Raw genomic sequence first — 10,741 nt, 5'->3', positions numbered from 1 at the left:
GCAACATTGGAATACAGTTTCAGAGTATTTCACTTTTTAATGTCTGCCAAGCAAATTGACAATAATCAATCCATTTTACGAGTTATAAGGCTTAAATTGAACTCTGCATACGTATATATTAACTATAAATTTGCTTTGCTTTTGATTAGAACGCACAGTCGCTGCAATCGCTGCCAGCGAACAGTCTGGACATGATTAAGCTGGACAACTATGGCTATTCGATGGGCTCGCCATTTCAGCAGGAAATGCTAAACGGTCAGGCGCTGGGCCTCAGCGGCGGACGCAGCACCAATACGCTGTGCGGCCTGGTCAACGGTGCGCCCAATGGCGGTCACGAGCAGGGCCTCAGTCCGCCCTATTCCAATCAGTCGCCGCCGCACTCGGTGCAGAGCAGCCTGGCGCTATCGCCGCACGCCTATCTGGGTGAGTACCGCAGCTCTGGCTAAACCTGAAGGCAAATTAACATGCATATATATATGTTCATATATTTTAGGCTCACCATCGCCGGCCAAGTCGCGGCCCAGTTTGCCCACATCGCCGACACACATTCAGGCAATGCGGCATGCCACGCAACAGAAGCAATTCGGCAGCAATCTGAACAGTCTGCTGGGCGGTGGCAATGGCTCCATGGGGCCGCAGAGCTCGCCGGTTAGCCTGGGCATCATATCGCCGACGGGCAGCGATATGGGCATCATGCTGGCGCCCCAGTCCTCCAATAATGCAAAAAGCAGTGCAATAATGCAAACGTTGTCCCCGCAAATGCAGCAGCAACAGCAGCAGCAACAGCAGCAACAACAGCAGCAGCAGCAGCAACAGCAACAGCAGCAACAACAACAGCAGCAGCAACAACAACAACAGCAGCAGCAGCAACAACAGCAGCAGCAGCAGCAGCAGCAGCAACAAGCAATCGGAGGCCTTGAGTTCGGTTCAGCCGGTTTGGACTTGAATGGATTTTGTGGATCTCCGGGTAAGAGCTATAGAGGATCGAAGAAAGTGCCAACAGCTTAACTAATTCTTATATGTTTTTGCAGACTCATTTCACTCGGGTCAAATGAATCCGCCTTCGATACAAAGTTCAATGTCGGGCTCGTCGCCGTCGACCAACATGTTGTCGCCATCGTCGCAGCACAATCAGGCCTTCTATCAGTACCTAACGCCGCCCAGCCAACATTCGGGCGGACATACGCCGCAGCATCTGGTGCAAACGCTGGATAGCTATCCGACGCCATCACCGGAATCGCCGGGACATTGGTCATCATCGTCGCCGCGCAGCAATTCGGATTGGTCCGAGGGCGTACAATCGCCGGCGGCCAACAATCTATACATCTCGGGCGGCCATCAGGCCAACAAGGGCTCCGAGGCCATTTACATTTGACATAAGCGCACCTAGACGCAGGCGGAGCACAGCATGGCGACGACAAGCAGACGTTAAAGGTGTGGGCACTCAAAGTGCGCAGGCACCAGCCAGCCAGCCAGACAGCCAACTAGCTGGCGAGCTAGTTTTTGACTTTTAGCAAGCCCTCCTCCCCTACCCTTTGCGCAAAAAAGAAAAAGACCTCACCCACAACAGCTTCTAATATTTTTTTTTTTGACTAGCCCTTAAGCTTTAATTTAAACGAGAAAAACAAAACAAAAAAAAACACATAATTATTGTATTATTGTATAATTGTAGTAATTTAAATGTTTAATTCTAATATTTGTTGTACAGTGCGACAGTGTAGACATCGCATATATCGCGTGTATATGCCCGATATATAAACACACATATCTATATATAAATTTATATAGAGATTAAGTTAGGTATTTTTTTTTTTTCGGCATGCATGCATAACCCATACCCAAATCTTAAAGTTGAACGCAGTTTTCGAGCAAAGTAAATGAAATAAATAATTTGATATTTATTTGTAAACGTCGCGCACCAATCGCTGCTTCCAGTAATTAATTAAAATTAGCGCAAATTACTTTTTTAATCAACTATTTAACATGTACGCGTATTTTGTAATTGTAATATCTAATTGTAATTTGTATTTGTAAAATGCGTGCTGGCCAAACGGCAAACGCACTTAAACATTGAAAAAAAAAAAAAAACAAAAAAAACAAAAACAAGAAACGAAACGCGTAAGAACTTATAAGAAAATATCATCAATAGCTCTTAGCATTTACGACTACGTTTAATTATTAAGTTTAAAAAACGAGAAACTAAAAAAAAAAACACAAACAAAATCTTTAAACTAATTGCATTATTATTAAATGTTTAGCTGTTAGTTTGGAAACTGAAGTGCTTATATAAACAAAATTGTTAGCTATATATACAATACGAACGAAACATTCTGCAAGCCTATATCATATATTATTTTTTTTTTTTTTATATAATTATGTAATTCTACATAAAACGCTATATTAAGTTTAAATTGTAAAAAGATTCTCATAATTGTTTGAATTAAGTCGATGACGCAACAAATTACAACTTTCCGCTCAAAAACTTTATAATATATATATAGATATATGTGTATATCTATATATTGATAAACGATTAAATGCGCCAAGTTTATTTTTTTTTTAAATTTAGACAAAGTACGGCCTAAGTTTTTAACGATAAACCGATTTATATAAATAAATATATATATATATATGTATTTTTTCAAAAAATATGCAACAACATTTTTGTAATCGCGTTAATCACGAATCACATTTTCATCTATTTTAAATTTACTTTATTTTTTATTTAGTGTTTTTTTTTTATTATTTTAATTGTTTTGCTGCGCTTTTTCTTAATCTTAATGTGTAAATTGTACAATTTTTTGTTGTCCTAACTTAAACAGCGAACGAAACATGCAAATGCAAATTTTTTTGACATAATAAAAATATATATAAAATAATTATTTTAAAAACACAATGCAAATCGATTTATATATTTTGTATCGAATTTACAAAAGAAATCATTTATAACAGAAAGAGATATGAAAGAGGTCTCTTAAGTTGGACATTTATATATATAAAAATCAAGTTTTATATTGTAAAATTATAAAAAAAAATGAAAAGCGGGTGCTACTGCGAATCCCAGGCATGTGACTTAGCCCCAAGCTTTCAAAAATAAGTAGAAAAAGGAGGGTGCTGGTTCGAATCCCAGTTTTGTCGCCTAGCTCCAAAAGCAAGTCTTATATTATAAAAATATAAAAAACGATGCAACAAATTGAACGCGGCTGGTGGCGCGAATCCTAATTGTTAAAAAAAAAAAACAGAAGGGAACATTTTATATTGTGAAAATATAAAAATATTTATAAAATTTAACAATGAGGCTGCTGGTTCGATTTCCAGGTGTTGTGTCCACGCTCCTTTTAATCAGCGCAAAGATATGTTTTATGTAATGAAAATGAAAGCAGTTTTTAAAAAAAATTGAACCAGCGCGCTGGTGCTAATACCAGATTTTGTGTCCTATGCTGAAAGGTTTTGGCAATAACAATCAAAAGGCGAACGATTTCGGTATTTGGCATATTTTATTTACATAAAATGTGATCTTATCTAACAAATTATTAAATTACAGACATAATTGATGGTGATCCAACCTGCTTTGGGAGATGCGAACATTTTCCACGGAGCTTTGGATTACAAACAAAAAGTGTGACCAGCATATCCAGCGCTCATCAGCGGCTTTGGAGGAGCACTTGGCTGGGTATGTTCTTTGGAGTTTCTCAGTAATTGAAATAAACTAAACTGAATACAATTTAACACATGTGCGTTAGGCTTTATAATCAACTTGTTTATTTATTATTTTTGGTATTTGTTGACAAGACATTCTCCGATCTAATATTAAAACTTAGACTACGAGCATATATATATATATATAGATACATATTGATCAGGTTTAAAACCAAAGAATAAACTCAATATTTCTCGTCCAAAACTCTTTCGACCCGCTTAACTAACTTCCTACACCCCCCCTCCCCCCCTCACCCTTCCGCGCGCAGCCCGGAAAATCAATATCAATCAGACATTTATATCACTCACACTCTTGGGTTTATTTTATGGATGATTATATATATATATGTGTGTGTACATAGCCGCACAGTATGTGTTTTGTTGGATTAAGAGTTTTCGTTAAGCGTAAATTGTTTTGTGTAGGGTGTAAAATTGTCTGCCTGGGACAATGTCTGGAATGCCCACTGTGCGCATTAATTGTGCCACCAGTGTAGTCATATGTTCGTCGTGTAATTCACACACACACGCACACACACACGCACAAAATAGAACACAAAAAAAATGCGAAAAAAAAAGAATCTAAATTCTACAGAAATTTAGTTAAGTTTCTTGGACTCGGCACTTATCCCCGAAATAATTGACGTTTGTTTTGGTGTATCGGAAGCGTCAGGGCCGTCGGCAGAGATGGATTCAGTTGCAGTCAGTTCCTCGGCGGCAGAGGTGGCGTCCTCGGCAGCTGGTGGGTTCTTCTCCTTGCTGCCACCGGGCACAAATGGGCAGACGCCACCCTTGCATTCGAAGGGGAATTCCGGCCCGGCCTTGATCACATTGCCCTGTGCATCCTTTTTCTCCCACGGATTCCAGTAGCGCAGCAGAATTGGCTGTACGAACTTGTGCCAGATGTACAGCAGCAGCGGGATGATGAAACAGGGCACGCAAACCATTTTGCAAGAGTGGGTGGGGTGGCTGAATGGAAATGGAATGGAAATCAATCAAAATATATTAGTTCAGTGTTAATTAATGCAACTCACCTTGTTAACACTTGTCTGGTCTTCTTCTATCTTTTGATTTGGGATCAGTGTGACCAAGTACGCTGAGGTAGTAAGTCGACAAATTACGCGCTACAAACAGAACCGATATGAATAATAATATCCACAAATAGATGCGAACAAATTTATGGAAACTCATTTGTATATTGATAATTCTATTCACTCAATGCACATGTGCTACCTAAGCTATACTTTAAGCTATCCTAGTCCCGGCTTTAAAAATATACATAATATCCCACAGCTAAAGACTCGAATAGCAGCAATATAGTGCTTTTGCCGGTTTTCAAACCTCAACTGACTTTATAAAATTGTACAGATTTTAAGCGGCTAAAATTGTTTTGCATAGCCTACTATGACATACAAATACAATTAGCTCGCAGCAAAATGAATATATGTATATTTATTGCAAATTCAAAACAAGGGCAGCAGAGTGACCAGCTTACATTTGAACAGCATTGACGTCACGAGCCATTAAAATATCGCTGCTGCTTAAAATGCAAACAACAATGTTTTAACATAGCGATACTTTGCTGTTAACTTAATATTTTTAAATAGCAAATGAAAAAGTTAACATCATACACAAATCGATCGAAATATGCCAAAAAAAAAAAAAAAAAAAATACCAAATACCAAAAACAGCTATCGATAATAGTATTTTTGCAAACAGCAAACTTTTTCGATTTTGTGTCAAGATTTAAGCCTTTATTGCAGTCACGTGTGAAATAAATTGTTGAATTCATTCAAAGTTCAGCCCAACAATGGACAGCGATAGGGCAAACCCGCCTTGCAGCAATATTCGCGACCCGCCTGCAGATTCGTATTCACCCACTGATTGTGACAGTTCTTGATGAACAAGTAGGCACGCTCCTTGTGGCAATCGTGGCCCAGCGTGGCGCACACAATGTTCGCCGAGTTTGGCAAATGCTGCACAATCTGGAAAGATCAGCGGCCAAAGTTAGTCAAAGCAGCGGTGCACATGTTCAGTGCAGCTGACACTCACCGCCTCCAGGCACTTGGTCTGGCACTGTTTGCGTCCAATCGCATTGCACGGATACATGCGGTCCATTTCATTGTGAATGAGCGGCATTTCCGGCAAACCGTTTTGCATCTGCGAGGAGAGGAAAACGCCGCAGGTGCAGGGCACTGGTTGATTCAGCTGATCCCCAGCCGTTGGCGGCAACGGCAACGTGTTGTCCAGACTTGCCGGCGTGCTGCTGCCGCCCGCCTCTAGCTCCGGCTCCAGCTCTGTATTGCTGCTGGGCGTGCTGCTGCTTAAATACCCACTGCCGCTGCTCTCTGGCTCCGCCTCCGTTTGCGTCTCCGCCTCCGTCTGCAGCTTCAGCATGCTCTCCGTGCTGGTTGATCGTGGCGTGCTATTGATGATGAACTCCACAGGCGCCGGCACTGTGCTGCTTGTGGCCGGACTGCTGGTTGTGCGCTGCCTAAAGCGCTGCTCCTTCACGTAGCTCAGCTTGCCGTGTAGCGGCTTCTTGTAGGCAATTTTGCTGCCCGCCACCAGCTGCTCCCAGGCCACGACGGCCAGCAGCAGCATCACCAGCGACGCCCTCAAACACGTGTTGCATGCTGCAAGTCCAAACCGGAAGATTAGATTCCTGTTCCGCTGCTGCATCGCCTGCATCGCATCGGCACAACTCACCCATCTCAATCAGTTGTCTGGCTTGGACTTGTCGTCGACTTCTGTTGGCCAATCGTTTGGCTCTGGCGCGTTTTATGCTGCATTAACGACAACGTCTGCAGTTTTTTTGTTTGCTGTCGGACCGGACAGCTGCTCTGACCCCCAAACAGCTGGCTGTGCGATTCCGTAAAGTTCAAGTTTAGGCGCAGCTGCGTCAACTGTTTTTGGTCATTGCGTCCAACTGGATTTGGGTCAAGGCACTCGGAATAGCCGCAATTCGCTGTGCCTAGCACAAATGCAGATTCTGGAAATGGAGTCTCTCAGTTTCATTTCTTTCATTCATCATCTACAGCTTGTTGTGCGCTGCCCGAGGTAAATATGCCGCTCTATATGACTCATAGTTGGGTAGTTTAAGAAAAAGGGGTAAACCAAGGCATACATATATATATATGTATTCTTGATCAGCATCAAAAGCATATAGTTCGTCTGTCCGTGAAAGCTAAAGAGTTCCAAGTGTGAACGTATCTGTTATTGGTATTTTTATCGATAACTTTGCCCTTTTCATGCAATCAATAATCGATATCAAGATGCGGTGATGGGTAATATAATTAAGAAAGAAGCAGCACAAACACTGAGCGCAACCTGTGTGTGTGTGTGTGCCTGTAAAATAACATTGCGGAACATTTAGCCCGCAAATATTTCGATATAATAAATTCTGATATAAGTTATGGTACATATGAGGGCGATTCAAATTTGGAAAGGCATGTAACAGTTTTGAAGTTACAAACTTACACCTATATATTAGCTTTTATGTCAGTGACACACACACCAATATGCAAACAAAATTTGAAAGAACAAATTGTAAAATTGAATTTTAAATTTGGCGCGCGTTTTTTTTTTTTTTTTTTTTGTACAATACACGTTGCCAACCATTTCGAATGGCATCGCACGCAGCAATAGTGGCTGTCAATATATCGCACGAAAAAAATACCGCACAAAAAATACCAAGCACAGACTAGCAGCGCAATGTGAGTATGTGTGTGACCGCATTCTCGAAACGATAAATTGCCGGGCGGCGTTTTCTCTTTTCTTTTTTTTTTTTTTTTGTGTTGTTGCTGTTGTTAGCCAATTAAACCAATTTGTGGGCCGATAAGACGGCTGTAAAACGTCGAATTAAGCTTATCAAAACGACAAAAACTTATCGCAGCAACACACAAAGCAACCAAAAAGGCCGCCGTCGCCAATTGGAATAGCAGCAGCAGCAGCAGCAACAGTAGAAAAAGCACGATGCCGCAATACGTACCAATACAGGGCTTTAAACAGCTGGAGGATGCGCTGAAAGTGCACGCTAAGAACAATTGCCTCATCTATATGTATTTCTTTGGGGAGAAGGATAGCAAGGGTCGCAGCTGGTGTCCCGACTGTGTGGCGGGTGAGTGCGTTTAAGATCGTGCTAATTAGCCGTATATATATATATATATATATGCACATATATATTCATGTTGATAAGTCTGCGCACAGTTGAGGAGCTTGTGGAAACAGCGCTTCGTGAAAATGCCCATCCCAATGCGCTGATATACACCGTCGACGTGGGAAATCGCGACGCCTGGAAGGATCGCAGCGACAACAACAAATTCCGTATGCCGCCCTACTCGCTCAGCGTGATACCCTCGCTGTTGCGCTGGAACAGTGTCGAGCGTTTGGAGGGCGATCAGCTGTTGAAGCCCGCCCTGCTGGAGCTGTTCTTTAACGAGGCCAAGTCGCAGGGCGCCGCCGAGAAGACGGTACCATGCAAATAGTCTGATAAGCGCATTTCTGTAATTAACTGCTTGCTAGAGGTGTGCATGCGAGCGTGTGTGTGTGTGTGCGAGAGAGTCTGCATCTGTGTGTGTGTGTGTGTGTGTGTGTGTGTGCGGTGAGAGAGAGAGAGAGAGAGCGCAATAAACACGCTGTTGAGTTAAACTCAACAGCAAAATCAAAAACTCAACTAAAGTCGAGTCAAACTCAATTGTTTGAGATTGCACTCAATTTCGAGGGGCTCGCTTTATAACAGCAGCAGCAACAGCAACAGCCGCAGCAGCGCAACAGCAACAGCGACGCCAGCAGCAGCAGCAGCAGCAACACCAGCCAGCATTAGCAGCCGCAACCTGGCCGCCTCGACGATGTCGGCGGCGTTTTATTAGCACGCACGTCGTCGGGCAGGACGAATCGTATGGCGCGTCGTCAACAGCAGCAGCAGCAGCAGCAGCAGCAGCAGTGGCAGCAGCAACGGTAAAAACTAAAGCGCTTGCTGCCCGTTGCTCGGTTTGGGTTTCGTTTACGGTTTCGGTTCCATTTCCAAATCGTTTCGTTTTGTAAGTGACGCGGCGTTCTGTTTACATGCTTACCGTTATAATCGCAGCATTGTTGCTTGTCAGACCCGCGCACCCTTGTCCGTGCCCGTGCCCGTGCCAATTACTGTGCGTGAGTTCGCGCTCTACAAACAAATAATGTGCATAAAAACAAGCAACAGCCATTAAATATTAGCCAAATCAAATGTAGGTAACAAGGCGCACAAACACACACACACACACACACACACACACACACATACAGCGAGTGTGTGTAAAGGGTTGCCGGGTGGGCGGGAGTAACTGAAGCTCTTGCGGTTAGTTGCGGCAGATTTGCACGAAAGCAGCTTAAACCCTTTTTAACAATCGCCAGCGACCCGCACCCCAGCTGGACTCTGCCGCTGGACTCAGTTGTCTCCGTTGGCGGTGGGGAGGGCGAAGGCAGGTGCACAGGTTTTTGGTAGCTTTTTGTTTGTTACATTTTATTGGATGAAATTTAGCCCGAGCTGTGTTTAGCGGCGGGCCGTTCACATGCCGGCAATAACTGTTGCGCTTTGGCCAACAGCTCGAGCTTCTTTTAGGCACCCTTCGGCCCACAAATCGCCTTCTTTAGAATAATTTTTTTTTTATATATTTTTTTTTGTGTGTTTTTTTTTTTTATCCATGCGCAAATAAATAACACTCGTTCATTTGGCGGCGTGGTGCTAATAAAAGTCTGCGTGTTGTCAAAAAAAAAAAAAAAAATAATAAAAAATATTTGAGCAAAGTTGGAACCACATCAGCAAAAACAACAACAACAAAAAAGTAGCATAAATTAAATTAAATCGACAAATACGCTAACGATCGGATGACTTTCTGGTCGTGCTGTGACAAACCCGAGTTGCCCTTGAATATCATTATGTACGGACGGGAACGACTTGTCACGGACATGATCAAAAACTAGATGAGTTTTTTTCGTTTAGTAGATTCAGTTTTACGCACAACTTTAACTAGTTCACAGCTAAATGTAATTATAACCAAAATAAATTAAAACAAATAAAAAGGTAAATTTAGATTTTCCATTTTTATTTTATTAAGATTTTAAGTCGTGTGTTTTCCGATTGAGTTACTTGGTTATTGATATTCAGGGATTCTGATTGTGTTTATGAGTATACGCCAAACGAATGAGTGTATTCAATAGAAGCAAATATATTCAATACGAATGAGCATATTTGATTCGCATGAGTACATTCAATACGAATTAGTTTACTTAATGGCAATGAGCATATTCAATGATAAGGAGTGTATTCAATACTGATGAATATATGCAAATCGAATCAGTATATTCAAAGCTAATAAGTATATTCAACACTAAATAGTATGAATGAGTGTACTCATAGAAATAAGTACATTCAATACGATTGATTATGTGCAATATCAATCGAGTATATTCAATTCTGAAGAGTATATAGAATTCTAATGAGAATGTGTAATACAAATCAATATATTTTTAATATGAATGATAGCAATATTTAATATGATCTCTTAATGAGTATATTCCATACGAATGAGTATATTCAATACAAAAAGAATATACTGAATACTTATGAATACAGTCAATAGCTATGAGTATATTCAATACGAATGAGTATACTCAATCTCAAGGAGCATACTCATACGAAGCAACATACGATTTTGGATCAAGTTTGTATGTAGATCTTTCAGTTATCGAATCACCTTGATTTATCTTGGCCAACAATTTGCACCCCCTCCACACACACACACACACGCACACCCAAAAATCTGGTAATAGTTCGACTTGCTGTCAACATAGCTTTCGCATTCCAATTTTTAGCCCCTGACATCTTTTTGGCTCATTTGAAAAATTATAAAATATTGAAAGAAAAAAGAAAAAGAAAAAAAACAATTTTCAAACGAAAAACGAATTCGCTTGCCATTTCTTAAGTTGTTTGCGTCTTGTTTTTGTTGTAGTTTCTTTCAATTTATTTATTAATTTATTTTTTCGCATTCGTTTGTCAATTAAAAAC

General features: G+C 41.2%; 4 protein-coding genes across 4 annotated transcripts in view; 2 read left to right on the top strand and 2 right to left on the bottom strand.

The window, feature by feature from the left end:
• Nucleotides 1–2,264, top strand: part of N (neurogenic locus Notch protein) — a 48,768-nt gene extending 46,504 nt beyond the window's left edge. Inside the window, exons 7-9 of the mRNA XM_002058899.4 lie at nucleotides 150–423; nucleotides 494–967; nucleotides 1,032–2,264. Coding sequence (XP_002058935.2) covers nucleotides 150–423; nucleotides 494–967; nucleotides 1,032–1,375 — 1,092 coding nt within the window. The 3' untranslated portion in view covers nucleotides 1,376–2,264. The remainder of the gene's footprint in view (nucleotides 1–149; nucleotides 424–493; nucleotides 968–1,031) is intronic.
• A 1,475-nt stretch (nucleotides 2,265–3,739) lies between these two features.
• On the bottom strand, nucleotides 3,740–5,017 carry LOC6635518 (UPF0729 protein GD16342). The gene is made up of 2 exons (XM_002058900.4): nucleotides 4,731–5,017; nucleotides 3,740–4,665 (listed from the first exon to the last, which is right to left on the bottom strand). The coding sequence occupies exon 2, from the start codon at nucleotides 4,641–4,643 to the stop codon at nucleotides 4,296–4,298; it is 348 nt and encodes a 115-aa protein (XP_002058936.1). The 5' UTR covers nucleotides 4,644–4,665; nucleotides 4,731–5,017; the 3' UTR covers nucleotides 3,740–4,295.
• A 100-nt stretch (nucleotides 5,018–5,117) lies between these two features.
• Fcp3C (Follicle cell protein 3C) lies at nucleotides 5,118–6,766 on the bottom strand. The gene is made up of 3 exons (XM_002058901.4): nucleotides 6,406–6,766; nucleotides 5,749–6,332; nucleotides 5,118–5,681 (listed from the first exon to the last, which is right to left on the bottom strand). Exons 1-3 carry the CDS (start codon nucleotides 6,407–6,409, stop codon nucleotides 5,496–5,498), a joined length of 774 nt encoding a protein of 257 aa, XP_002058937.2. The 5' UTR covers nucleotides 6,410–6,766; the 3' UTR covers nucleotides 5,118–5,495.
• A 528-nt stretch (nucleotides 6,767–7,294) lies between these two features.
• On the top strand, nucleotides 7,295–8,366 carry LOC6635520 (thioredoxin domain-containing protein 17). The gene is made up of 3 exons (XM_002058902.4): nucleotides 7,295–7,412; nucleotides 7,592–7,816; nucleotides 7,906–8,366. The coding sequence occupies exons 2-3, from the start codon at nucleotides 7,672–7,674 to the stop codon at nucleotides 8,181–8,183; spliced, it is 423 nt and encodes a 140-aa protein (XP_002058938.1). The 5' UTR covers nucleotides 7,295–7,412; nucleotides 7,592–7,671; the 3' UTR covers nucleotides 8,184–8,366.
• Nucleotides 8,367–10,741: the final 2,375 nt, after the last annotated feature.

This window comes from Drosophila virilis, chromosome X (assembly GCF_030788295.1).
Source record: "Drosophila virilis strain 15010-1051.87 chromosome X, Dvir_AGI_RSII-ME, whole genome shotgun sequence".
In the NCBI taxonomy this organism is placed as follows: Eukaryota; Metazoa; Arthropoda; class Insecta; order Diptera; family Drosophilidae; genus Drosophila; species Drosophila virilis.
The sequence above is the reverse complement of the archived record's forward strand: the minus strand, read 5'-3'. Positions and strand labels throughout refer to the sequence as shown.